Source organism: Colletotrichum godetiae (genome assembly GCF_030913485.1).
Source record: "Colletotrichum godetiae strain CBS 193.32 chromosome Unknown BDP55scaffold_55, whole genome shotgun sequence".
NCBI lineage: Eukaryota > Fungi > Ascomycota > Sordariomycetes > Glomerellales > Glomerellaceae > Colletotrichum > Colletotrichum godetiae.
In genome coordinates this window covers 127076-153812 of record NW_026851303.1, presented here as the reverse complement: position 1 = coordinate 153812, position 26737 = coordinate 127076, and the positions used below count along the sequence as shown (strand labels likewise).

At 50.7% G+C, this 26737-nt stretch overlaps 11 protein-coding genes across 11 annotated transcripts; 6 read left to right on the top strand and 5 right to left on the bottom strand.

Annotated features, from left to right (window-relative positions):
* Window positions 1–1977: 1977 nt before the first annotated feature.
* On the top strand, window positions 1978–2946 carry BDP55DRAFT_562185 (uncharacterized protein; the record flags this gene model as incomplete). Its single annotated transcript, XM_060570137.1, has 1 exon — window positions 1978–2946. One exon carries the CDS (start codon window positions 1978–1980, stop codon window positions 2944–2946), a length of 969 nt encoding a protein of 322 aa, XP_060424672.1.
* Window positions 2947–4193: 1247 nt separating this feature from the next.
* Window positions 4194–5581, top strand: BDP55DRAFT_562107 (YkgB protein; the record flags this gene model as incomplete). The annotated part of the gene is made up of 3 exons (XM_060570129.1): window positions 4194–4579; window positions 4701–5163; window positions 5240–5581. The coding sequence occupies 3 exons, from the start codon at window positions 4194–4196 to the stop codon at window positions 5579–5581; spliced, it is 1191 nt and encodes a 396-aa protein (XP_060424671.1).
* Window positions 5582–5656: 75 nt separating this feature from the next.
* On the bottom strand, window positions 5657–6298 carry BDP55DRAFT_697384 (acetyltransferase; the record flags this gene model as incomplete). Its single annotated transcript, XM_060577676.1, has 1 exon — window positions 5657–6298. One exon carries the CDS (start codon window positions 6296–6298, stop codon window positions 5657–5659), a length of 642 nt encoding a protein of 213 aa, XP_060424670.1.
* A 1052-nt stretch (window positions 6299–7350) lies between these two features.
* On the top strand, window positions 7351–8788 carry BDP55DRAFT_619293 (uncharacterized protein). Its single transcript, XM_060571315.1, has 2 exons — window positions 7351–7912; window positions 7970–8788. The coding sequence occupies exons 1-2, from the start codon at window positions 7681–7683 to the stop codon at window positions 8449–8451; spliced, it is 714 nt and encodes a 237-aa protein (XP_060424669.1). The 5' UTR covers window positions 7351–7680; the 3' UTR covers window positions 8452–8788.
* A 1137-nt stretch (window positions 8789–9925) lies between these two features.
* On the top strand, window positions 9926–11818 carry BDP55DRAFT_619289 (carboxypeptidase cpdS; the record flags this gene model as incomplete). The annotated part of the gene is made up of 5 exons (XM_060571314.1): window positions 9926–10109; window positions 10161–10275; window positions 10338–10385; window positions 10446–11602; window positions 11670–11818. The coding sequence occupies 5 exons, from the start codon at window positions 9926–9928 to the stop codon at window positions 11816–11818; spliced, it is 1653 nt and encodes a 550-aa protein (XP_060424668.1).
* A 569-nt stretch (window positions 11819–12387) lies between these two features.
* Window positions 12388–13151, bottom strand: BDP55DRAFT_697381 (uncharacterized protein; the record flags this gene model as incomplete). Its single annotated transcript, XM_060577675.1, has 3 exons — window positions 12388–12555; window positions 12592–13037; window positions 13058–13151. The coding sequence occupies 3 exons, from the start codon at window positions 13149–13151 to the stop codon at window positions 12388–12390; spliced, it is 708 nt and encodes a 235-aa protein (XP_060424667.1).
* A 909-nt stretch (window positions 13152–14060) lies between these two features.
* Window positions 14061–17212, bottom strand: BDP55DRAFT_678260 (heterokaryon incompatibility protein-domain-containing protein). Its single transcript, XM_060575974.1, has one exon. The coding sequence runs from the start codon at window positions 16850–16852 to the stop codon at window positions 14423–14425; it is 2430 nt and encodes an 809-aa protein (XP_060424666.1). The 5' UTR covers window positions 16853–17212; the 3' UTR covers window positions 14061–14422.
* A 325-nt stretch (window positions 17213–17537) lies between these two features.
* BDP55DRAFT_754903 (putative short-chain dehydrogenase) lies at window positions 17538–18626 on the top strand (the record flags this gene model as incomplete). The annotated part of the gene is made up of 2 exons (XM_060580730.1): window positions 17538–17961; window positions 18000–18626. 2 exons carry the CDS (start codon window positions 17538–17540, stop codon window positions 18335–18337), a joined length of 762 nt encoding a protein of 253 aa, XP_060424665.1. The 3' UTR covers window positions 18338–18626.
* BDP55DRAFT_678257 (uncharacterized protein) lies at window positions 18428–21816 on the bottom strand. The gene has a single exon (XM_060575973.1). It carries the CDS (start codon window positions 21631–21633, stop codon window positions 18883–18885), a length of 2751 nt encoding a protein of 916 aa, XP_060424664.1. The 5' UTR covers window positions 21634–21816; the 3' UTR covers window positions 18428–18882.
* A 1020-nt stretch (window positions 21817–22836) lies between these two features.
* On the top strand, window positions 22837–24008 carry BDP55DRAFT_732919 (glycylpeptide N-tetradecanoyltransferase; the record flags this gene model as incomplete). The annotated part of the gene is made up of 4 exons (XM_060580006.1): window positions 22837–22847; window positions 22901–23069; window positions 23134–23646; window positions 23679–24008. 4 exons carry the CDS (start codon window positions 22837–22839, stop codon window positions 24006–24008), a joined length of 1023 nt encoding a protein of 340 aa, XP_060424663.1.
* A 212-nt stretch (window positions 24009–24220) lies between these two features.
* On the bottom strand, window positions 24221–26018 carry BDP55DRAFT_562104 (glycylpeptide N-tetradecanoyltransferase; the record flags this gene model as incomplete). Its single annotated transcript, XM_060570128.1, has 3 exons — window positions 24221–24619; window positions 24674–25256; window positions 25312–26018. 3 exons carry the CDS (start codon window positions 26016–26018, stop codon window positions 24221–24223), a joined length of 1689 nt encoding a protein of 562 aa, XP_060424662.1.
* Between the last annotated feature and the right edge of the window lie 719 nt (window positions 26019–26737).

The window sequence follows — 26737 nt, the reverse complement described above, 5'->3', positions numbered from 1 at the left end:
GCCGATATATTATGTAATTGAGGGGTTTATAAATTTATTACCTACGACCTAAAAAAGTATGCGAACTTCTGTATTTTTAAGTTGTAAATGGTCTGTAAGATTAAAGGAAAGGGGATAAATTAGCCGTATAAAAAATTAAGGTATATGATATAAGGTTATAGTAATGTTGAGAAGGCAGTATTGCTTATATAGTCGCTAATAGTTTAGCGCTGTAGCTAATGATTAATGATGGTATTGATGGTATTATTATGGTAAAGAGGATATTGGATCTGGAGTCGTGATATTATTTAGGTATATACCTAATCGGTAATAAGGCTTATGAGGAAGATATTGGCTTATTTATTAAGGGAGATGGTAAGTAAATATTTGGATGATATGATTATTGAAGTGCTGAAGTTACTTTATGGCCTTGTAGAGTTAGGTATTTATTGGTGGGTAATATATTATAATTTTTATATCGATAAGTTTTTGATGATTATATCGATGTACGATCCTTGCTTTTTAGTTTCTGTATATGTAGACGATTTATTTGGAATTGTTGGAATGTAGATTGACGATATATTAGGGCTTTCTGATGCGGCCTTTATAGAGAAGGAGGATAAGGAGCTGGAGAAGGTAAAGTTTATTATTAAGCTAAAAGAGATCTTTATAGAGGATATATTATTTATATTTAACGGCGGGATCTTTATAATCGAGGGTAAGAATGTTGTTTTCTAATAGAAGGGGTAAGGTAAAAAGATTACTTTTATTAACCTAAAGGTAACCGACTATTAGAAACGGTATAAAATAGAGCTTATATAAAGAGCTTATATTATAAATATTTATTAGCTAAAGGCTATTTTCGATTATATAAGGGTAGCGTAGGCTATTTTACTAATGGAATATAATTTTAATACTTTTAACCGACGGCTATAGTAATAGTAAGTGAACTTTAATAGGGGGCTTGTATATTAACTTATTAATTTGAGGGAGGTGAAGTTTTATATGTTCGTTAATGGCTTATTTATAAATAATAACGACTTTATATTGTAATTAGGATATATAATAATCTTTATTAACGAGGTAATAGGAGAGGAGAACTTTACGATCTGTAGTAATATTATTTATTACTTGTTAATAAAGAGTAAAAGGGTTATATAAAGTGTACTCGCTTTAGAGGTTTATAGTATGGTTAACGGTATTAATATTGTATATATAATTTTAATAATACTGAAGAGGATTACGAATCGATTTAATATCTTTATAATATCGATAATCGTTTATATTAATTTATACTTATTATATGAGTACCTTGTTAAACTGGGTACTATAAAGGAGAAGAGGCTAATAATAGATATTATAGCCTTCCGGTAATCGTATAAATATTATAAGATCTTTAAGATCCGTTAGATTAATAAGGACGATAATCTAATGGATACTTTTATAAAGGTAATGCCTAATAAGGGGCTCGAGTACTTTATTAGTAAAGGAAGGGCGACGATATAGATAGAGAGATAAGTAACTTATAAGGAGTAAAAGAAGGAGGAAAAGGGGGTAACTTCGGTAAAGGAGCCCGAGATCGAATTATATTTTTAACTACCGTAGTTAAGCGATAAAAGAGAGAGATAGTTAATATTGGATTAGAAGTCTAATTTGACCTTAAGGTAAGGGGCCTGCGTAGGGGCTATTTATAGACTATATTTATAAGATCTACGGTCTACCTAACTTCTAGTTAGAACCTCCTTTTTATACCTTATATAAAAGTTAAATATATATAGATTTTGACCTCTTCGTCACCTACGGTTCGAACCATCCCTGTGATAGGAATACCAACAGTGGACTGAGGTTGGTTGGTCCGCCTTTCAAAGACTATAGACGCATACAAATAGCCCACATCAGTTATCTTTCTCGATCGTATTTCCGACCCCTCCTTATATTATCACTAGCTCATTCTGATTTCTCTCACACCTTGAAAGTCTTCCAATGACATCTTCCAATATGGCCTCTCTGTGGCTAATTACAATCCTCATAGTCTGTGTACATGCCCTTCGAGTCAAGAAGAGTCGAGAATTCCCGTTAGGATCTGAGATCGAAAATCTCGCAGTCAGGCCGTCGGGATCCGTTTTAGCAGTAGTCTACACATTCCCTCGCGTCTATGAAGTGGCACCTGTTGCAAATGCCGAACCAAAGCTTTTGCACACATTCGACAACACCCATGGCGTTTCCAGCATTGCCAAATCACCAGACTCGGATGAATATTTCCTCATCACCGGCAACTTCTCTTTCCAGACTCTGAGTCCGACACCTGGCTCATACGCAATCCACAAACTGTCATTTGACAAGTGCGACAAGCCGGTTGTCAAGGAACTAGCATCATTGGACGCAGTCTCTCAACCTAATGGGATAATTGCCGTCCCCGGGACGTCCTATGTTCTGATCGCAGACACGCGTGACGGATTAATTTACCGTTTCGACACCAAGACTCTCCAATTGGGCGTCTACTACGATGACCCCATACTGAAACCTGGCACGACCACCGGCATCGTATTCGGCGTCAATGGCATCAAACTCTCGAGAGGATACCTTTATTTCAGCAACACCAACCAACAATTAGTTGCCCGCATCCGAGCTTCCGGGAGGGAAGACATTCTTCACGGAACCGCGGAAATCGTGGCAACCCAAACTCCGATTGATGATTTCATTGTCAACAGATATAATGGCGACGTCTACCTTGCCGAACTTGGTGGCAACGCTCTCGGCCTTGTCCGAAACGGGTCAAATAGCACCGTTCCGGAGACCCTTCTCGGCGGCATCAACAGCACAGCTCTCTTGGCGCCGACATCAGTTGTTTGGGCGAAAGGTGCGGAAGGCCGAACTCTCGTCGTTTCAGAGACTGGTGGTTTCGAGCAATTCGTAACACACAATTACACAGGTGGTGGCAGGATCAACATTATTCATTTAGAGTAGTTCCCTCAAGTGGCTCGAGACAAATAGATGAAGTCGCAGCATCTCATGTAAACTTTTGCGAGCAAATCTTTGCGAGAAACGATGATGGTAGTTGGGTTTCATGGGTACTTTGGGTGGGTAATACGGCGTGCATGTCAGCGCCATTCCTCTTGTTTTCTCCGAATTTGCACAGCTAGCACCCCAAGATGAGTTCAATCAATGCGCACTTTAATCTTGCGCACTTGAGATCACGAACACTACAGTCATCGGCTGTAGCGGTCTCTGCGATTTCTTGTAGATTGTTGCCAAGCATTGAGTCGTACCGTGTAACGCTGTTCATTGACCATCCTCGCCAGCAACCCTCGAATGCCGGTGGGAGAGTTCAGGCAGTACACTGAGAACTGTAGTTGATGCTGCCAAGAAACATGTGACGCTTTCTTCGGTAACACAGCGTACGGAGTACACGATGTTGCCAACACGAACTTTTAGGGTCGTTAACTTACAAGGCCATAGATCACCCACTGTCTATGGGGCTGTTATGGCTACAGATCTAAGGCACAACAGTCTCAACCATCATCGCAAGTGATGGGGCTCGCATCATTGAATCATTCCGGTGTACGACTCAAAAGTGGGCAACGGACTTTCGGACGTTGAAACGTCGTCTGAAGAGGGTTGGAAAATTAATGATAGTCCCAAAGATGCGGCTTTCGAAGAATACAGTCTAACCCATACAAATTGATCGAGTTCTTGGCAATCCTGTTGAAGATGAGTGTTCACTTAAATCCAGGAGCAAGAGAGTGGCTCTTCAAGAAGCGCCGGTGGGATGAAGCCTTGGTGCAGCATCCGGCTTTTGTATCATTGGTTTGCATCAGTCAAAGCATCAGTTCGTCTCTTGTTCCCCCTTGAGATCGAAAGTGCCAAGAGCGTCAGTTCTCAAACCTTATCCGCAACCCCTGCCAAGATTTCAATCTACACGCCGGCAAACGGCTTGTTCCAACTCTGCACGTGGGTTAGCGCGAATTTCATCTTCCATGGTAAATCGATTTTACCACAAGCCAGTTAGATTAATAGGTGGAATTTCCACAGCATCATCCAGGGATATCCCAACCCCGCACGGAAAACGACGCGGTGCCCAGGTCGGCGGTCGACCATGGTCGCATTTCCGACCATGGCTTCGGAGGAGCTATTAAAGACACTAGATCGCCAGTACCATGGGGAATGTCAGAATCAGTCTATGTCGGACTTGTTTGATAATTGACTTATTCGCAATGTTGGGTTTCGACAAGTTCTCTGCCGCCTGGCTTATGGCCATTATGTCTGTCAAGCCAGTGACATCGACCCTTCTCTACGCCGCTTCGCACGCTGGAACTGTCACCACCCTAGATCTTCAGACCTCAGAATCAGGAACGACTTTGAAGGCGATTGCAACGAACACTGATTGCGCGGCGAACCCTTCTTGGCTTACCCTCGACCAGTCAAAGTCTCTACTCTACTGCGCGGACCGAGGACTCACCAACCCCAATGGCACGCTCGTTTCTTTCCAAAAGTCCGAAAACGGAACTCTCGAGCTGTTGGGAAAGCTACCTACCATCAAAGGGGCTGTGAGCTCCGTTGTGTATGGCAAGAATGGTGGAGGCATTGCCTTGGCTTCCTAGTAAGTCCCACTCCCTGACCCCGGAGAGATTTCCACATTCGTCACCGAAGAAGCTCGTTCTGTGAGGTTGGGAAAAATTACTGCCCATTATTTTGCGGAACTCCGCTGACTTCATTCAAAGCCCGGCGTCATCCTTTGAAGTGTTTTCCGTGGAGGATCCGACCGACATCAAAAGGCTTCAATCTTGGACATACACTCTGAGCCAGCCAGGACCGAAGCCGGCACAGAATGCCCCGCATCCCCACGAGGCCATCCTTGACCCCACGGGGCAGTATGTGCTAGTGCCGGATTTGGGAGCGGATTTGGTCCGGGTTTTCTCAATCAACCATGAATCCTACCAACTGACACCCGTTACCCCACTGAACGTCGCAGTTGGCAGTGGTCCAAGACACGCCAGATTCCTCGTCACCAAGGAAAAGACTTACTTCTTTGTTCTTGCCGAGCTTGGAAACATCGTCACCACGTACGAAGTCCATTATGGTTGCAACAAGACTTTGAGCTTCACGGAAGTTTTCAGCGTCGGTACCCACGGTCCAGACAATACGGTGCCCGTTGGGGCTGCGGCAGCTGAAATCCATATTTCTGTAAGTACTCATTTGATCCCTCGATGAGGATAGTCCGTCATGAGATAGATGTGTTGCGTTGCTAACCTTGCATCAGCCCGACTCTGAGTATCTTGTTGTCTCTTCGCGAAACGTCAGCACCTTCAGCATTCCAAACTTTGATACCGCCAACAGTACCGAGATCAAGAGCGACGCTCTCGTTACCTTCAAGATTGATCACAAGACCGGTCACCTGGGCTTCACTCAGATCTTCCCGTCGGGTGGCATGATCCCTCGGCAGTTCTCGATCAACAAGGCCGGTACCCAGGTTGCGGTGGGTTTGCAGCAGGATGGCCGGGCGGTCATCATTGACCGCGAAGTGAGCACCGGTCTTTTGAAGGGGTTCGCCGCGAATATTTCCATCGCAGGCGAAGTCGTTTGCGTAATTTTTGATGAGTGATTCTGTAAATCGCTATGGTACTCATGTAGGAACATTTGATGTCTTGGATTTCTAGACAAGGAGAGAGACAGCCTCCTAGAGTGGCCACTTTCCCTCAACCTGCATCCTGTCTTTCTCCAATCTCCAGTGTCCAGCATCAAATTTCCAGACCCAAACCTCCTGCTTCTCATTGTAGCTTGCTTTATGCCGTCCCTCGAACCTGGAAAGACCCGCTGCCCGCATGAGTGCTCGCCAAGGTTCATTGCCGTCGCCTGTCTCTGTCCTAAACACCTCGCATCCAAGCTCGTTGTGGGCATACTCGATAAGGAGGCTGGTCGCCTCGAGGCCATACCCCTTGCGCCATTGTTTGTGGTCGATGATAATGCCAATGTCCGTCATGTACGTTTCGCTCCCCGAAAGTGTCGTCTGGCTAAGGAATTCGGTCGGGGCGACAGGTTCAAAGGTGTTGTACCCTCCGTACCCAATCAGCTCATTTGTATCGCGCAATTCCACAACTAGGAATGCATTTTTGCCCTCCGTCGACATTTTAGCGAATTTCTCAATCCGAGCACGAAGCTTTTCGAAAGTGAGACCCTGTTCTGGTTGCTCAAACGGGAAGTTTTCCGGGGCTGTCATGATAGCGTGAAAGGACTCTGTGTCAGATTCTGCAGCAGTTCTAACAATCAGTCGCGGAGACAGAAGCTTGTACGACGCCCGACAAAACTGAGAAGAGGCCATCATGGTGGGTTAGACGGCGATTCGATGATTTCCGTTTCAAATTGAAGCCTTGCTGAAGAAGTTACATGTACGGACTGAAAGTTCCCAACATGAGCCCCGTGGAAGACCTCAACTTATATCAGCAAGTTTCCAACACATCTTGGCTTTTTCCCTGTCTACATGTTTGCGTCTGAGGATCAGCAACGCCGCGTGATCTTGTTGATTTTAATCGGTCGAAGGATCAGAGTCTGTTGACCTTCCCGATTTGGATAAAATTCCTGGTGCGCTGTGGACCAACATTTGGGTAGGTTGGTTGATTGCCAGTGAGTCACACTGGATCTGAGTCAATGAAAGAAGAGATGAATGCATTGCGAACCGACCCACGTGCCTACTAGCAACTGCTGTTTTTTTTTTTTTTTTTCAGGTTTTCGTGCGCGAGTATCAATACCAGCCAAGAACTTGTTAGCCCTTTCTATCTTGATAAGGTTGAAGTGCAACACGAAGGTTCTGTAAATTGATGGCATTATCAGGCATCTCAGTTCGGCATTGGATTCTTTGAAGTCAGCCTTAAAAGTGAAGCATCCCGCAGTATGAGTGCAGTCAGATGCGTAAAGTGCGAATCGTCCCATGAGTGTCGATATAGCGAGACTTGGCAAAACCCGGATGTCAAGGCCTGAATCCGGGCCAGGAGTCGGTCACTCGATGAGTACCCCAGGCTCCACAACTCTTCCCGAGTGACTCCAAGTCCGGGGAAACGGCAGTCTTATATGCTGGAGACGTAGCTTAAACAGCTCATCAGACGCACTTGATTGCAACGTCACTGTTTCGTTCCAGCTTCAACAGAGTGGCTGCAGCAGATCAACCCCTGCAAATGGTTCTCGGATGAGCGCACGACCGATGCAACCCGCAAAGCCAAGCGCGCACGATCGACAGGCAACATCAATACCCGGAAACACGGATAGGGCAAGTGAGACAGGAGCTCGTGGCTATGTCGTCAGCCACTGTCAATGTTCTATGCTTTTTCTTCCTTTAGAGCCGTCGTTCTCTGGAAGCTGTCGACAGGAATGCGGACATGGTGACAGCTGCGCGAGTCAGCGACTGGTGGTTCTAGCTCATTCTTAATGAATTGGTGGGGTTCTCTAGGTCGCTTGACCGCAAATCAATGCCCAAATGAACGGATGTTATTCGACATCGAAAGCACCTCGCCCGTTGCGAGTCGTGAAGGCGGGACTTGCTCGGGAAGAGTCGTCCTGTCAGAGATTGGACGATCAATCTACTTTTGTGCCCGTGCTCACAGCTCATAAAGACTATTGAAAAGACGTATTTCTTTGCCGTCTCGTCCTCGCCTGGTGTTCGGTACCTGTACATATAAGCAGACGACGCTGACTACTAGTAGCTACACGATGTCATCATGGACCAAATCTCACCAGTATGCACAGATTGGAGAAGTTAATGAAAATGGCGAGAATGTCCAAGATAGAGAATCACGGCTGAGGCAATACTGGCAAAGGGGCAGAATTCACCTCTTTTACGCGATACTCGTCATCTTGGTAGCTGGGCTTAGCAGACATACTGCGTCTAGCAAGGCTGCACCAGGTTATTACGGCGTTGAACCCGTCAGGTCAGAAATGCGATGTAAGATACCACTAGCTGTCCACACTCCTTTCTCAATACAATTCTAATACAGCATAGTATCAACCATAAGCAAAACCTTCGAGCTAGATCTCAAGTATGCCATGCCACCGTCCCCACAAGTTGACGATGCTTGGGCTTCGCTTCTTCCTAAGGAGGGCGGCTTTTTTCAACATTCTAAGCTCGCGCCGCGAAAGAGCTGCATAGCGGTGTTCCACCAGCTTCACTGTCTCGACATGATCCGCCAAGCTCTATACGAAGCGCGGCCCGACATCATGGAGCAAGCCAACAATGGGTCGCACCCTACAGACCACAAGGCGGGCCATAGGACGGACCACGACGCTTCTCCCGATCACAATCACGTCAAAGATATGTATCACATCGGTCACTGCATGGACCTCGTTCGCCAGTCCATACTTTGCAGACCTGACTTGACTGTAGAGGTTGGCGACCCAGCGGTAGGCGGTGTCACGGGGTTCGGCACGGAGCATCAGTGTGTGAATTGGCAGGAACTGATGGACTGGATGAAGGACCATGAATGAGGCAACAGATGCATACTACGACGACATGCCCTAGCCATGAACGACCAAGACGGAGAAAATTGTAATACAAGCCTTCAGCGTGAGTCCTACTCGCTTTATCGAAGAGCAACACAGCGTTAAGTTCCAAGCTCAGAGTTGTGCCATGATAACGAAAACGAACAACGCACCGAGTAAAGCACAGCACCAATGCAATTGGGGTTAAGATGAGATTGATATGTAGGGAAGTAATGAATTACCACCATGCAGCAATGGAAACCAGTGAGCATTCCGACGGAGCTCATGATAAATCAAGAAAGACTGCTACAAGAATGGGTAAAGCTACCTGATTCGGCAATCAAATCTGGACGTAAAGCTAGCAAAGTGAGGCAATCACCGATGCGCGAGATAACGTTCAGGCTAGAAACAAACTCGCCCCCCCCTATGGCAAAAATGGCAGTTGCGGTTGAAAATGCTCACTTTTCGAAATCAAATCACCAAAGCACATTCCTCATTCAGCCATAGCGCTGCTCAACAAGCTTTGTTGCAACATAATCTACACTTTCCCCGGAAATTGCGGACCGCCGGAAGATGGCACTGGTATATCTGCAGACTGCAACCCCCTAGCCAAGAAAATCCAAGCAATGGTCGAAGCCAAGCTGCTGCAATGGGTCTGGTTGCGTCGGGCAGTTGAAGGAAAGTCTGCATCCGATCGTTCTTGGCAAGCGGGATGGAATGTTCGTCCCATGTTCGTCAAGCTTAAATCATCTTCAGTCGGCATCGTTCGTCCAAACAGACTGACGAGTCAGCTCCGGACCTCGAAGGGTGTTCCTAGATCGTCCCCAATGGATCGGCCAACGGAAAGTTTGACTCGGTTCGTATAAGAAGTTAGAGTTTCATTAACCATGCCCGTCGTTAGTTTTTTTTTTTTGAAACAACCACGCCTTCTCCGAGCGACCCGGCTGTCAGTTTGTTTTAAATTTCCGTTCAAGGTATTTTGCGAATAAGGTGCTAGACTGGTTCCACGGGATAACCCACCAATGGCCTGAATTGAGCAGGAATTTTGCTCTCCTAATCCAGCTCCTTTTGGAAAGCTTAGTATTCAGGGGCATATTGACGATAGATTAGGGTTGCGGGCATTCGAATGTCAGCGAAACGAGCCGCCTATGACTCTTCCATGTATGCCGTGCCAGCAATCAGCTCCTTATCTGACGTAGTAATACTGCCATCGGCTCAGATTACAGGAAGCTTAGTTGCGGATCCAGATGTTATCCGAGTTGCTAAGCTTCCTGCCATGCATTGAGCAAACTGAAATAGATGATTTGAGGAACCTTTGGTAGCCGATATTGCAGTGGTTCCGGCAGCCCATCAGCCAAAGCCTTTGGCCCGTGTTGATGCCAACTTGACATGTTTATCAAGATCGGCTCCTCCCTCGTTTGAAGGACAATCTGGTTAACATTATTCAGGACGCCAGCTTTGTATCACCATGGTTTCTGCGATGTCCATCCGTCACCTACTGCTGGCATTGTTGCCATGCACTACCGTCCTGGCCGATTCTTGGCGAGTTGATGGCTTCAACCCGGTCAAAAAACTCGCAGAGGCCAAGCGATTGCCTGTTCGCCGCCATCTTGAGCGTCGTCAGAGCACTGAGAAGTACCAGTATCTAAATGACAAGACTGAGAGTATGCCCGCCCAGTCTCACCCACTTTTGTTCATGCACTAATGTAGCAAAGAGTACCTTGTGAACGGCACGTCTATTCCACTGGTCGATTGGGATCTGGGCGAATCATATGCTGGCCAAATACCTATCTCGAAAGAGTCAAACGAGACTCGTCAACTCTTCTTCTGGTACGTAAATGTGCCCCTTCCAGCCGCCGTCTATTTCGCAACATTGACACTCACTCCAACAGGTACTTCCCTAGCACCAATCCTGATGCAGCTGAAGAGGTCACCATTTGGTAAGTTTCTCAACACACTCCCCGAAGCGAAGTCTCAAGCCAGGCTCATTCGTCTATCAGGTTGAACGGTGGCCCTGGATGCAGTTCCTTCATTGGATTGGTCCAGGAAAACGGTCCATTCACCTGGTTCCCGTCTGCTTATCGTCCGGTCTACAACATCTTCAGCTGGTCCCAACTCTCAAATGTTCTCTATGTCGATCAACCCGCCGGCACCGGCTTCTCGGTTGGGAAGCCCGGAGTCAACACAGAAGAGGAGACCGCCCAGCAATTCCTCGGTTTTTACCACAACTGGATGGAGACCTTCGGAACCAAGGGTCGCAAAACTCATCTCACCGGCGAGAGCTACGCTGGTCACTACATCCCCTACATCGGTGACGCCATGATCAAGTCCAACCAGTCTGCTGACTACAACCTCTCTGGTGCCCTGATGTTCAGCCCCTACATCAGATCTGATCCCGGTGATTTCCAACAGCACGCGGTCTCGCTTCCCTTCGTCGAAGAGTACAACAACGTTATGGGCCTGTATCCCGGCGTTGGAGACTACTATGATCGGATCAATGCTGCCGACAAGGAATGCGGCTACGCCGATATGCGTGAAAACTACTTTACCTTCCCTCCCAAGGGTCCCTTCCCGCCCGGAAACAACAGCGATGAATGCGCAATCTCGTCCATTGTCTACGATGGTCTTGCAGAAGTTAGCCCTTGCGCCAATATTTACCACATCTCTCAGGGCTGTCCCAACCCATCGGACCCCCTCAGCTGGGCCACCGAGGGGGACAACGCCTCCGTACCCCTCGGCTTTGACAAGACGGACTGGCACTCTTACCTCAACCTTCCCGAGATGCGCAAGGCCATCCACATCCCCACCGGTCAGAGAGATTGGAAGAAGTGCTCCGATGAGAACCCATTTGGCCCCACTGGCGATGTCAGTCTTGACCCCTTCGCCTCTGGCGCTTTGACCCGCGTCATTGAGCACACAAACAACTTCATCATTGCCAGTGGCAACCTTGACTTCCGGGTACCCACCAACGGCACGCTCATGGTACTCCAGAACATGACCTGGAATGGACAGCAAGGTTTCGACGAGTTCCCTTCCAAGACCTTTCACCTTCCTACCGCCTACAGCGATTTATCTTCTCAGAGCTCCGCCGGGAAGATTGGTGATTGGGTTGCACAGCGTGGACTCACCTTTGCTCGTGTTTTCAACGCGGGGCACGGTAAGATTAGTTCCGAGCAGACAGGATTGCCATTGTCTTTAATTTATACTGACTTGTGCCTTTCTAGAACTTCCTCAATATGCTCAAGGAGCTGGCTACCGCCTCCTTGAACAACTTCTCGGCCGTGTCACGGACTTGACAAGCGACCTTATGTTCACAGCCCTCCCGGGTGACTTCACGGGATCAAACACAACACACGGATCCACTTCTCACTAGGCATCATTGAAAAGTAGGGTTTATAAGTACGTGCACGTATCTTTCAATACTAACATCTTTGGATCTGGGTGCGTTGGGCTCTATCTCCCGATCTCATGTGATGTTTTCGAGTACTTCTGGTTGGCCATATTGCGAACAAGACCCAATAGAAGTCCAAAGATGCGTCGTAGGTCTTTTCAACATAATAATTGACGACTTCGTTGACGTTAGCACCACTTTGGAGTATCCTGTCCACGATCTCGTGATGGCCTCCCCCTGCTGCCGTCGTCAGTGGATTCAAGTGAAAATGCTTCACACTTGCGTTTGCCCCTTTGTTGAGAAGAATGCCTACAGCATCAATGTGACCCCCAATTCGGCTGCTGCTTGGAGAGGTGTTGCATGCGTTCCATATTGAGCGTTCACCACATCCCAAAGCTCTCATGTACGACCCTCGAAATGGGAGTGCTGTCTTCTTCCTCACACCAGACTTCCAGAGCCGCTTTGACTCCAATCAAGGACGTGTCATATAGTGCCGTAGGGACATGATTCCAGTGTAAACGTATCTCGCAAAAAGGTTCAAATCATAATGCTTACACTCCATCAGCCTTCTGGGTTAAGACACGCTGGATTTCAGGATGATATTGCTCCCATTTCCGCAGCCGATGGTTGTTCCGCAAATGCAGTGAGATGAAAATTGCAATATCTCGGTCTGTTCCGTCGTTTCTCAGAGTGACAGTCTTGTCATGGTCAGACTGTAGCTCTTAATTAATGTCAGGTTCGTCTCGGTTTGTGACTAGCAAGTGAAGACAGAAACAGTCAGACCAAGCTCGTATATCTGCTATTGTTACGAGCATCCATCTCCTGTGGGCGTCTCTAAGACGTTCATTCCAGGCATCTAAGATGATGTACACATCTTGGAACATCAAATGGACCTGATGTAGACACTCAAGCAAGCTTGTGTCTGTAGGGATACTGCGTTCGTAGTTCCTGGACAATCTCTGGAGCGCCGGAGTGCTGCCGAGTTGCGCAGAGAGCTGTAGTACTAACGAGCGCAGATAATCTGATATATTCTGTTTACTGTCGTCTTTGAATGTAAAGAAGAAGAACACCACGCCCCCTCGAGAAGTTCTGTCGAACCCCCGCCGGCGCAAAGTATGTTCAATCATTATTGAACACAAGACGGACTTTCCACACCCCGCAAAGCCTCTTAGCCATAAAAAAATTTCGCTCCATATAGCCACTGCGTGAATTTGATATCACTGACTAGCCAGAGACCGGTGCCTGAATGCTTCTTCCTTCTATTCTCGTTGAAGTTAATAGATGTATCTGGGGCTCTCAACCAGTCTTGGATCATATCGGAGATTTGGGATATCGTGACGATACTAATGACGGCTTTGATATCTTTAACACCGTCTTTGATCCTCACACTCCTGAACGAGCTTTCCAACGTCCTCAAGCAATTCTATCCCACCAGGCTGGGAACTACGGTCGGTGACGTAGAAACTCAGCTGCTCCAGTAAGCCGTTGAGACTTTTTTAAAAGATTTGAAGTGGAGCTGATATCCGATCTCAGGATTCAAAATCGATGTAGTAATTGTGAAGTGATTGCGTGACTTGGATGCCGAGAGAGATGATGCCAACCACACTGCCTGCACTGGATAAAGGATCTGTCATTCCTGTACCTTTCCGAACACCAGTAGATCGGAAAAGAGCGGTATTTAGACACGACCATTCATTCTGGTGATAAGAATGATATTGACAACGATGTTGTTGTAGGTAGGTAGTGCTTCTAGGAGAGGTGAAGTTTGACTTCCCCACGCAGCTTACAAGAGGGTAAGGACCCAAGTAGTAATGTAATTCCAGGCATGGAGAATATGATGCAAGCTCCCCCTTACGCCCCATCAACAGGAGGGTACTCTTGCATGGTACAGTCACAGAATTCACGGGGTAAGAATGGAATTGGTGTACAGCAGAATGGCATTGACTTAACTCAGCCATCCAGTATCCAGTCGTGCCTGCAGCTGAGATTCGCAGCCTGATTTATCATTAGGGCGGTGCCGGCAGTTACCATATTGCGACATTGCGCTGTTTCCTGCACCAATTTCCAGCAATTGCGAGTACTCCCGCTCTTGAGAGGAGGAGCGCCTGCTCATTTCTCTTAGGAGGACTGTGGACTTGACTTCTCTTTGAAAGATGGATACTTTTGGATAATCTACGTCTGCGACCGACTAGATTCTTCAAGCACTGCTACGTAAGGCATTGTATTGCCTTAAGTAGCCGGCGTTATCAACCGTGATTAGTCAATATGTATTCATTAAGCAGGGCGGCCCGGGAAGGCCGTAGTCCTGTTGGAGCGGAGCGTCCTTGGCGAATACACACCTTACCTAAGTTGTAAGTAAACCCCCCTCCTCTAAATCAAGAACTATGTACTACTCCACACAGGAACTGATATTAATCATCACCCAGTGATATTAAAGAGGGAACTAGGAGTCCAGACCAGCCTTGGCGTTACCCGGGGGACATTCTCGACTCCCTGAGGGCTTCTCTACCTGCACCCTGTGGTCCTTATCGTAACCCCTACCTTACCTATCCACCAAGTACAGTAAGTAGACAGTAGAAGGTGTTTTTAACCCAGCGTGATCTGCACATCTTCTGCGACGACCCTTGCCCACGCAGTCTCCCAGACTCGGCCCAATGCCTTGCGGTATGCTACATCATCTCTCCACTCAATCCACAGGACGTTGACAAACTCATACGTCCCCCCATGTCGTGCGCACTCAGCTTCCTCCCACCCATCAAAGCCAGTGTCTGCTCCTGGCTGGCTCTCCACGGACCCCGCCGAAATTTCTATCAACTCGCACATCTCGCCGACTGATGATCCGTCGTGCGCGGCGGAATCTTTGGAAGGAACGTTAAGTCTCAGCACGCCAGCCCAGCGGCCATCTAAATCACACAAGGTCGCGCATAAGCACTGCGAGGCGCGGCGCTCATAGAACAGTTTGCTGATTTGAAGGAATCCCCATCGTGTGAGACCATGCAAGTAAGCGGGCTGTCTCGAGGGGGGACCATCGGGAGTGTTGGCCATCGACGCGAGAGGTACGGGAAACCAGAATTTCTGCGCTCCCGTCTGCGAGTGCAAGAAGTATGGCTTCTGGGCTCTTTCGCAAAACTTCTCGCACCAGCCTTCTGATGTTCGATCATCCGAAAACTCAGCGGCGTCGCCTCCCACCGGAACTCGTTCCCCATTTACGGCTAACGAGTACGACCACACGACGGTCCGCCGAGTCTGCCAGGGATCAGGCCGCCAAAAGCTCCCCAACCCGCGCAGATAGCGGTAGCCACTGCGCCAGCTCTCAGATTGGAGATTTCCCTGCCACCCCATCCACGACCAACTCGGCAGGGCCGATGTCAAATGGCTGGCGCGACGGACCAAGGGCTCGTAAGGCTGCCACAGCAGTGCGGCATCGAAGAAGATGCGAGGCAGGCCGCAGATGAAACCGCCGTGGAACGATTGACCAAATGCTGATAGGACTCCGGCGAAGGCATCGTGGACATCATGATCGAAGGTCAAGACTCGCTTATTATAGAGCGCGACGAGCCTGGCATAGCGGTGCAAGTCAGGCCATGGGGAGATGCCAGGAAGTAGCTTTATACTTGATGATGGATCAGGGACCCTGTTGTCGTTGCTGTTGACCTTACTATTGCTGTTGTTGTCGTATTTCTCATCTCCCCCAACGCCACTACAAGGCCCCGTCGTGATATACCTCTGATTCTCATGCCAGGACGCGCAGTGACATTGCCAATTGACGGTATCGTTATGGAACACAAGCTGCCGTCGAGAGAACATGAGCTCCTGGAACGTCCAACCCCTCTGGCACCATACCGTATTGACCAGGTCCCGAGCATGTCCCTCCATTATGATGCGATGCGCATCCGCCTCTCTTTGCCGGCGAAAGTTCGGTGCGTCGGTGACAGAGAAAGTGTCTGGCACCTCGAGCGGGGAGAGCTGCGGATCATTTGTGTGCTCTTGGGGAACAGACGGTAGCTCGATCATAGGGGACGGAGGTAAGATCCATTCGCTCACGACAGGTGAATCGACTTCGGTGTATGAGGGTGACTCAGGAAGGAAATCAGGTGACTCGATATCCATGGGGGAGGGTGAATCGTACGGTGAGCCGCATCCCGTGTAGCGAGGCGAGCCTCCGTATCCAGCAAATAGGGGGGAGTTGTAGTAATCAGGCTCAGGAGAAGTTGGTCTACCAGGAGAACGCGGCGTCCTCTCGATGAACTCAAACAGTCGTTGCGCCCACTCCTCCGGAGAGACCTCCTCCAAGCAAGGTAGCGCGTTTGGATCACCTTCATCCCCTTCTACAACAGTCTCACTTACCAGTCCATGGTGTAAAGGCTCATCTGCACCGCGCCCCTGCGCGGCAACGATAGTCAATAGAGCACCGGCGTAAATGTCCGCCATACCCCGCAGCTGAGCATGCTTCGCATCTTCGTCGTCTTGCACAATACAAAGCCTATCCACCCAAAGATACCTCTCACCAAGAAGCCGGGTTAGATTCATTGCCTCTCGGATCGTGGCTGGAATCTCTTGGCCGTTCAGGGCTCCGGGGGCTTGAAGAGCGGCGATGTTGGCCAGCGTTGCGGTTGCGCTTGAGGCTTGGCCCCAAACGTAACTCAGCGCCACGTAGGGATAGCGTAGGCCCGAGGCTGTTGCGTCGTCGTCTTCATCTTTCACGGCGACTAGGCGATAGGCGCGCACGTCAATCAACCACAGCGGAAGCGAAGCACCGGGCCGCGGGGGAGGGCCACAGTGGTCGCCGTGGGAGCTGGCGCAGGTGCGCAGCCAGAAGGCCATGGTAGACAGGCGCAAGGCATGTTTACCCGCGGGAATACGTTCTTCAAGGGTGTGTGATGTGTTTGGGCGATTGAGGTACGGCAGGAATGGGATCAAATGCTTCGGCAGCCGACGGATATACTGTGGCTGATAATCAGGGATGCGGAGCGAAAGCGGCTCGGCGCATCTTGTAGATGACTCGGCGTGGTCCATACGGAGGTGTGCGCGATCGAAAGCGCCGTCATGATGAACGGCCAGTGGCCGCCATCACGACCGAAATCAGCTTACTATGTACGCGGGGGTTGTAGTCGTTGTGGAGCAGTTAGATTATGGGTCGAGCGAGGGGTTGCATCCGACGTCGGCACCGGATCCGTGGTCGGGATATATGGGGCAATTCGGGTGACCCGCTCCGCGGAATGCGCGGCTTTGGAGTCGGCGAGCGGCGCAACTATCAGACGACCGTAGTCCAAATTAAGTACGTTCGATCCCGTCCACGCAGCTTTCAGACCCTAGCCAAGAAATAGCGCCGATCCGTTCGGTGTCCGAACGCGATACCGAATCTCTACGAATACGGACCCTTTGCAAACAAAGTCATGGCGAAATATGGTCTCTAGAAGCCACCATGAGCTATCAACGTTCAGCTCAAGTTTCATTGACGTGGCCAATGCCTGGAATGTATCAATGTCTGCCATGTTCTTGTCATGTAGTGCTGATCTTGTCCGTCCGCTTCGGCGGAAGCGTCTGAATAACTTCAAGCTTAAATACGAAATATCCAACCGGTGATAGACATCTTATATCGCCATGTACATCAAAGCACTTTCCAGCCTCAAACCAGCATCCCTCAATCAAAATACCTTGATCGTTAACTTAGTCCAACACCTCAAGCCCCATCGCAACAATGACCACCCAACCCAACAAGTACACTTCCAAGCTCGCCTCCAAACGCATCCTAATCATAGGAGGCTCCTCGGGCCTAGGCTACGCAGCAGCAGAAGCATCCCTAGAACACGCCGCCACCGTAATTCTGGCCTCGTCGAATCCCTCCAAACTCGCCGCCGCCGAAGCCCGCCTCCGTACAACCTACCCCTCCACCCGAGCAAACCAACTCAAAACCCACACAATCAACCTCGCAGACCTCGAAAACCTGCACATGAACTTGACCGCCCTCCTCGACGAAGCAACATCCGACGGTACCCTCAAAATAAACCACATCCTCTACACCGCAGACGCAGCATCCCCGCTCCCATCCCTGAGTGACACAAAACCATCACACATCACCGCGTCCCTCTCCATGAGAGCTTACGCGCCCACGATCCTCGCTGGTCTCCTCTCCACGAAAAATACATCACCCACGGACCAGATACCTCCTTAACCCTCACAAACGGCTCCAGCTCCCACCGACCCATGCCAGGCTGGGCTGTCGCCGACTGCGCCGCCGGCGCAATGGAAGGCCTTGTCAGGGGTTTGTCGTTTAACCTCGCCCCCGTGCGCGTGAACCTCGTCTCCTCGGGCCCCGTGACAACGGAGCTGTTCATGACGCTACCTGAGGCGGCTATCGAGGGATTCCGGAGTAAGACGCTGACGGGAAGGCTTGGACGGCCCGAGGACGTGGCGGAAGCGTACCTGTATTTGATGAAGGATGGGAATATTACTGGCGCGACCATCTTTACTGAAGGTGGAAGAATCTTGTCGTCGTAGGTTGAAGGGGGGGTCTAGTACGGCCCATCTCATCAGTGTCACTCATTTCTCAAGAACCATCTTGAACACACGATAGAACTCTTCTTCGGCTGTCGGCTCATCTGCAGAGGTGTAATTTGTATATTTTCCCCTCCTTTCACAACTCCAAGCTGGGAGTAACCGCTCTAATCCAATACTCAAGACGATGTTGTTTACGCTCAAGCCATTTTAGCTTCCATGTTGTAGGGTATGCAGTCACCTCACTAGTGAGAAACGTCCGGGCGTCATCCCCATAGACGATTTGTATCTACGTCCGCCTCCACTGCAGTCTGTCTTATCAAGTCTGGTAGACTCTGTATCATGCTCGAGGGGACATCGCTGTGAGAGAAATCGTCAGACGGACTGTCGCTATCAAAAGATCCCGACGAATCTTCCCATCCCAAGGGTTCTTCATAATCCTCGCATTCCCCATATTCTTCGAGGCAATCCTCGGCAGCGTATTCCTCCATGAACTTGATGGGCCAGGGCTGAAGTTGGTCAGACTGTCTCCTGTTGTTTCCTTCGCGCTAGGGGATGCAAAAGTCGACCCAGCTGCCAAGATAGTCCAGACGATTGCCAGCGTTCTCCTGGCTCTTGTAGATTTCCTCAAACTCATCAAAACTGAGCTTACCCCAGCCACCACGATCGGTAGCTTCCTTCTCTGCTAGGTCGAGCCGCTTCCATTCCAGCAGGGTGAAATGCGGGATGGTTTTCGGCTCCTTTACAGACTTGGATGGTTTTCCCTCCACGGGTGACTTCATTCCCTTGGTCGATAACGAGGAGTCGTCTGAAGTGGGCGGGGTGCTGTCTGGAGACATAGGCTCATCCATCTCACTGTTCGGACGGAATTGGGGCATTGTAGGATCCCGGTATTCGACTTCCTCCACGGCTGAGACATCTTCTTCGTTCTCATTTACCTCGTCATCATCTTCATCCGAGTCAATGACTTCTTCCACCCTCTGCCGCTCTTCTGAGATGGGGACGTCTTCTGTTTCGCCGTTTTCACCGACTCTGTATCCACTAGTCATCAGAAGTTCTTCCAGGGATCTTTCAGCGACAGGCTTGTCCTCGTCGAGTGCCTTCCTTGGTTGCCGCGGCTCGACTACCTTGCGCTTCGGCTCAGCATTTAGGTGCTCGAACAGAGGCCTGTTCTTATCTCGTTTTGCCTTGGTTGCAGCTGCCTTGACGGCCAAGTTCTCTTTGTCCTTGAATATGGCGTCGAGAAGCTCGTTGAACGCCTGCTGCGTGACCTGGTAAAGGATCTCTCTGCCTGCGTCGCGCTCCTCATCGGGAATATCCATGCCTCCCCAACGCTCGGGCACACTTCTAGAGGATGTCGAGGGATTGGATCTGATGTCGTAGTCATCCATGTCTTCTGCGAAGCGAACCTTTGACGAGGATCTAGATCGAGGGGATAATGTCTGCTGTTGTGCAGCCTTTGAGCTTTCCGCAACACCATTGAGGCTCACCAAGACATCTTCGTCTGATTGCCAGCCATCGGGGGCAAGACCGCCCTCTTCCTCGTCGAGATAGAATTGTCTCCTCTTCCATCTGTCGTGCAGCTGTTTTCTAGCAGCTTGCCGTCTTTTGCGCTCGATATCAGGTGCCATCTGCCTCTTATGGTTGATGACCTGGGCTCTGAGCTGACTCTCGGTGGGCATTGCGTTGGTGAACTGGTCAGGATCAACTCTCTGACTGTGGTTTGTGGTACCGTTGACTTGTGCCGGCTCGTCGCCTGGTTGACTCCTATTCTCCGCATCCGAGTTATTGTTGCCTCCTTCGTCGCCATCAGAGCTGCCAAGCTCAAGCTCAAAGTCAAAATCGATGCCATTCCGTTCCCGACGTTGTCCAGTAAGCAAGGCTGGCAGATCGTCTATTGTGGTAGGCGGGTTTAAAAGAGCATCCCAGTACGGTGTGTCAGGCTCGCTGTCAGGAGATGGCATTTGGAGAGACCAGGGACTTCCGATGTAAGGAGCGAAGAGCCGAGTAAGCACATCCTCTCGTCCCGAGGTATCGACCCTATTGTCGCTCACGACGCCGCGCCGACCAGGTTCCAATTCTACATCCCCGTTGGGGTGGAAGATCTTGCCCTCGCTGCGATTGTTGCCATCAGCGCGAGGAACTCTACCCTCCCGGCCGAACAGGCTACTGAGGGGCTGTCGACCGGTGACGAGTTGCTGTGCTTCGGTGCTACCCATAAGCTGATCGTCAAGCCCGTCGAGAATATCGCGGTGCATCTGCTTGTAGAGAACGTAGTATGCGCGAAACATACGCAGGAAGTCGCGGCGGTTGACAAAACCGTCTCCGTCGATATCATAGCCTTCGAAGATCTTGCGCAGCTTGTCCTTGCGTTTGCGATACGCAAGTCCGTGGAGGAATTCGGTGAAGCCAATGAGATCATCATTGTTTGTGTCGTAGAAGGAGAACATGCGGTCGTGGATAAGATTTGGCGTTGCATGTCTAGAGCCGCCCGACGGAACCAGGCACCGCTCAAAGGTCTTCTTGTCCATAGCCAGCGCCAGCTCGTCGGGGTCCTCGCGCCATTCCGTGCTCGCCATGTACGTGAATTGTTCCCAGAAAGCTTCAATCTCGGGTCTTTCGAAGCCGGTCTCCCTGCTCAGTCTGGCCATCAAGCCCTTACCCAGATTCCGTATCTGGGTATCGGGGTCGCCGGTGTACCATACAGGCTGCATCTGGCGGGGACCAAAGGGCGGGGCGGGGACCTTGATCTTGTAGAAGATGTGAGTCTTAATGTGAACTCCTTGGGATTCGCAGGTTTCGCAGAGGTCAAAGTCGGCACAATTGGCGCATCGGTATCGGACACCGCGGATGGGAACCATGCCACAGGCGTTGCATGCGCAACCCCTATGGACGCACGCGTTTCGCCTGGCATTATCCTCGGATACCCTGAAAAGAAGGCTGACGATGTTGTGGCCGGCTCGCGCCTGAGGCTGCATGCTATTAGGATCGTTCCACCATTCGTCGACGGTTCCGCCATCAACTATCGTATCAGCATCGTTCGCTGGGCGCATGCCGTCCAGATCGATGTTCTCGTCGCCATGAGAGCCTTCGGATGAGAGGGAGTTGCGACGCGATCGTCTGTGGTTCCGGCGAACGGCGTTGCTTCGGTGGAGGCCGGGGCCTTGGATTTCATCGTATTGGTCTCGATTGGCCTGGTAGGTATAGTAGCCAAGAGATGCCGCGGCGACAGCAGAAAAGAGGACCACGGCGATGCGCGGCCGCGTTAGGGTGTCGGTTGATGGCAGCGGGAGCCACATGATGGTGCCTAGACGTAGCTATACGTGAAGCATGTTGAGGGTAAGAGTATGCTCGGCATGCGAAATATCGTATGCGTAAGGGATTATGTCGAGGACTTAGTTGTGGTGTCGATTATTCGGGATGATGCTAGCTGATGAGAGGTATCGTTGGTGATCGTCCATCAAACGAAACGAACAGCAACGTGCAGGGTAAGCAGCGTCGCAGTTGCGCCAGCTCCTGATTCTGCCACATCTGCCCGCTTCGGGAGGGAAGGCGGTCAACACCATGGCAGATGCCCTTGCGCTTCCATCAGTCAGCAAGTGGCTCGAGCTCCAACTGCCCATGTCTTCGATGCCAGTACGTACCGTTCGACTCTCACGGATGGCTGTCCGGAAAGTCAAGATTCACATCAGCTTTCCATCTGCGATTCTCCACTACAACGGCACTAATCCCTTGAATACTTTATATGACATGGAAGTCTAACTATCTCATAAGTATACACAGCGACTCAACATACCTATCTTAGCTCCGTCCGATGTCCTTCTACCAGGAGATCATCAACCTAAAGTGAGCAAGAACATGCAGCGTCCTTGTCGTTTTTGGAGCTCTGCGATGGTGATTGAGAGCTCCCCGATGCCGAGGCATAGTCAAAGTGGAACCTCATGTCGCACGATTGTCTGCTATGAGAGTACTTCCATTTAGGGCAAATTTAACAGACAACCTACGTACCTCCATATCAGACGCCCTCAATAGACAACGTCACCAGCTGCCCGTTGCGCACCGCATCGCGCTTGACACAATCCCATGATCGCATTTAGTCTCTTGGGAGCCCGCATGTTCTGCAGTTCTGCAATTTGGACAAGCTGATCCGATTGCACAGTTTCCCCCCTCCACAAGCACGCTAGAGCTGCAGTCCGTTATTAAGAAGCGCTTGCTTCTTTCGTCGCATCTTTCCCAGGGCGCAGGGGTCTTTCGAGAAACAGCTTCTCTCAGCTCATAGATCATAGCTCATAGCTCATAGCTCTCACACAGCCGCCCCCCGCCTCGACTTTGATCCAAACTCATCTGTAACATCTCTCAACGCCACTTGGCCGGGCTTCTCCAAACATTCCCATATCTTCATCCCGAACACGAACAGTACCTAGTATAACCACGTTGGATCAACGTGGGGGATCGTCCTAAGATCAACAGAAATCTCGACTTCATATTTGACATACGCAGGCATGGCGACAAAGTAAGGCTCACCCATTCATCTGAGCACTAAAAGTATACTGACAAGATCACCAGAGTACCAGTCTTCCCCACGGCGGAAGAAACAATGAGACATCCCTCATATTCCTCAACGATATGGAACCTCGAACCCGATCGCAAGGGAAAATGTTCCGTCGCAAAGGACCGAGGCGGTCCCTTCAACATTGCCTGGGAAATCCACGGCACCGGTCCCTCAAAGATCATCGTACGCCCCCTTCACTCATGCCTTAACCTGCAACTACACCTCTCATACTAACACAAATCCAAAGTTCATAATGGGCCTAGCAGGCCTCAAAACCTCATGGCAGCGCCAAACGAAATACTTCGGCCACGACAACGCATCCAAATACTCCGTCCTCATCCTCGACAACCGCGGCATGGGCGAATCAGACGTCCCCTACCTCCGCTACTCCACCTCCGAAATGGCCCACGACGCCCTCGAAGTCCTCACCTCCGTCGGCTGGACCGCCTCCCGCTCCGTCCACCTCTTTGGCATCTCCATGGGCGGCATGATCTCCCAAGAACTAGCCTTCGCCGCCCCCTCCCTCTTCGCCTCCGTAACACTACTCTGCACGGCCCCCTGGATCGAAAACACAAAGACACTTCTCGAAAACATGCGCGACCGCGCCGCCATGCTCGTTCCCAAATCCGCGGACCGGAGTATTGCGGACACGTCCCTGAAACTCTTCCCTGCCGACTGGCTCGTCATGCCCGACGAGGCGGCTGAGCTGCCCAACGATGCAACACACAAGTGTGGTCCCGCGGATGGGGGCAGGGGTACGGTCGCTTCGAGAATAATTACCAACGGTTCCAGGCGCAGGAGCTCATCAAGAGGAACACGCCGGGGCTGTTCAGTATTCGTGGGTTCATTCAGCAGCTCGTTGCGGCGGGCTGGCATCACAAGTCGCCCGCGCAGCTGAGGCAGCTCGCGGATCAAGTGGGTAGGGAGCGTATTGCTGTCATTCATGGGTTGAGTGATGTTATGATTGACGCGCATCATGGAAGGTTACTGGCTGAGCATCTGCAGCCGGGTGTTGTGGAGTTCGTGGAGGGTATGGGGCATGCGCCCATCATGGATAGAGTGTCGTGGATGAACAAGTGGTTGGAGGAGCGAATCGCAACGGTGGAAAAGATGGGTGCTTAGGTGGCCGCTGGATGGGAACCCAGAGAGCAGGGCATGCATGGCAGATTGTGTTATGACGCACGCTAACGAGTAGTTGTATGTCGTGATGGCTTGATTCATTTACTGTGATACCTCACATATCATCCCCTAACGCCGGTATGCACACAGCTATTCGCTGTGCTGATCACCCTTGGGTTTTCCTTCTCCATCGTTCGCTCATAACCTCATGCGACTTACAACATGACCAAGCCAATTCCACTCAGGTTCTCCTCGTCAAGCTTGTTTCTTCTGTCGACGCCGCCAGCAATAGGGGCTGCGCGGTAGTTGAACAAGTAGTAGTGAAGCTGTCCGTCACCAGGACCAAACTTTTGCTGCTCTAGGAACAGGCCGTTATCCAAGAGGGACAGACCGTTGAAGACATCGAACTTGTTCTTCTTGCCCAAGATCAGGGCATCGCCGATGAGGGCGTTCAGTCGCGTCTTCAGGGCGGCCTTGTCGAGGGGCGTGGCGAGGCCGACTTCGGAGGCGTAGTACCAGAGGTAGGCGGCGCGGACGACCTGGTGCTTTGAGCTGTTGATGACAGTAGACTCGAGGCAGTAGAAGGAGAAGAAGTCGGTGATCTTTCCATTGGTCTAGCTGGATGTCAGTACACTTCGAGCAGGAGGGTATGGGAACATGAGACGAACCTCGACGACATATGTCCAGATAACCTGCTCGCCGGGGGCGTTCTTGTCATGCAGAAACCAGTGTCTGAACTCGTCCTTGGAGAACTCGGGGGCCATATCGAAACGCTTCAAGTATTTTGCCAGAAGTTCGTTTGCACCATCAAGGTCCTTCTCTTGGAGCTCGCGTAGGCCCTTGGTCGACGTGTTATCCGGAAGCTGGTACTTGCGGATCTGGTACTGAGGCTTGCTGTTGGGGGGCAGCGGGCTGAATCCAACCTCGTACAGCTTCTGCCAGTTGAGGGCGCGGTGGAAGTAACGGCAAGTACTGACGGGCTTGGGCAGCACGACACCACCAGTGTAGAGACCCTGCCAGATCTCGCGCAGGTTGCTGCGACGCGTGATCTCCTTAATGAGCACGGGTGCAAGGCGCTTGCCGCGGAGCTTCTTATGGACAACCATGAAGTTGACTTCAGAACAAGTGACAACGTTCTTGCGCACGCGCAAGTTGACCGGGATGGCAGAGATGAAGGCGACGAGCTTTCGAGACTGCGTCGCGCGAACACCAACGTGCCACTCCTTGCGCCAGCCGGGAGCCATGAGGGCCCTGTGAAGATGGTTAGCTTAGGCTTGTTCGAGTACGAACCAGAGCCGAATCTCACCATTGAAGCATTGCTGGCGAGTAGTTGAAGCGGAACATGGCCTCATCATCCTCAACGTAGTGGCCGTTGAGCAGCTCGTACACCTCCTTCATCTCACCCTCGTCCTCGAGGTTCATAGTAACCCACTCGAAGCCAGCCACCATTGGTGACGCCTCCGTAGGCACCTCTTCTACCTTCTGGATGCGGATCGGGCCATCCTCAACCTTAGCCTCCGCCTCACCAAACTTGGGCACGGGTTGCGTCGCCCAGAACTTGTAGCTTGCCATATCTTTGGCATTCTTGCCAGCCGAGGCCAGGCCAGTCATGATGTCCTGGAGGTTCAGATTCTTCATCGCCGCGGCAGTCTCCTCGGCCGACTTGCTGCTGGAGCTTCCAACACCAAGCTCGTTCGCCAAAGCCGGATTCAGGGCGAGAAGCTCGGTGAGCTGCTGTGGCGTCAGGCCACCGATGGCCTCCTTAATGGCAGCCTCCGGATCGCTAGGCTTGCCGGTGAGCGCATCCTTGACCTTCTTTCTCTTGGACCTCTTTTTCTTCTTCTTTGCGGCGCCAGAAGCTGCGTCGGGTGCGGTCTCCTCGGGCGCATCCTCCTCTTCGTCCTCGGACTCGACCTCGGCCTCCTTGCCCTTGCCCTTGTCGCTCGCCTCGGCAAGGGCGTCGTTGGCGTCTTTGACGGCCGGGTCGAGGGGTTTGGACTCTTCGGCAGGCATCTTGTTGTCCTCGATTCGACAGTATCTGGGGGGGGTAGTCGAGTTTCGGGGGTGTTGGTGGGAGCTTCTTGGAGCTCTGTTCAAGCTTGCGAGGTGGGAATGGCGGGGAAGAAGTTTTGGCGGGAGAGAGGACAGTTTCATGTGCCAGCTGTGCTCCCAGGCGGTACAGGCTCTAGCTGTGTGTGTGACTGCATCATGGCGGGGTCACCTGCTGGGGGCTGGTGCGGGGCAGAAGGTGCCAACCCGCGGTGCAGCTGCCGCCCTTTCTCCAAGATCCTTGCGCTAAATTTGGAAAGACCGTCACAGGTCACAGCGCATTATGAACTACTAATTCAATTCTCACTTCATTGGAGATCAACATGTTCACCAAACAAGACACTTCCAATTAGCAGTAGTTGTTTCCAAAGCACCAGTGTCAAAAGGCAGATGAAAGAGTCTTTGTTTTCATTATTTACTTTCCATCTTATGACAGTACTTACGGTCATGCTTCCGTACAGCCCGGGTCTACTTACCTTTAGACATAATTATGAGATGCCATCCTCACATGATAGAATACCATCAAAACAACGCTAGATGAAGACTTGGTTTGCTGTATATTCATCTGCGATGATACTACTTTGAAAATTCTAAGTAAGCCTCACCAAACCTCAAAACTACCCGTGACTAGCTGTTGATATGCTTGCGAGCGAACTTTAAGACCATACCCTAGGGCAAAATGA

Excerpts from the sequence above, each read along its gene's own strand:
- BDP55DRAFT_619293 (XM_060571315.1), top strand. The coding sequence starts at position 7,681 with ATGTCATCATGGACCAAATCTCACCAGTATGCACAGATTGGAGAAGTT. Across the intron at positions 7,913-7,969 it reads CGTCAGGTCAGAAATGCGAT|TATCAACCATAAGCAAAACC; the intron begins GTAAGATACCAC and ends AATACAGCATAG.
- BDP55DRAFT_678260 (XM_060575974.1), bottom strand. The coding sequence starts at position 16,852 with ATGGACCACGCCGAGTCATCTACAAGATGCGCCGAGCCGCTTTCGCTC.
- BDP55DRAFT_678257 (XM_060575973.1), bottom strand. The coding sequence starts at position 21,633 with ATGTGGCTCCCGCTGCCATCAACCGACACCCTAACGCGGCCGCGCATC.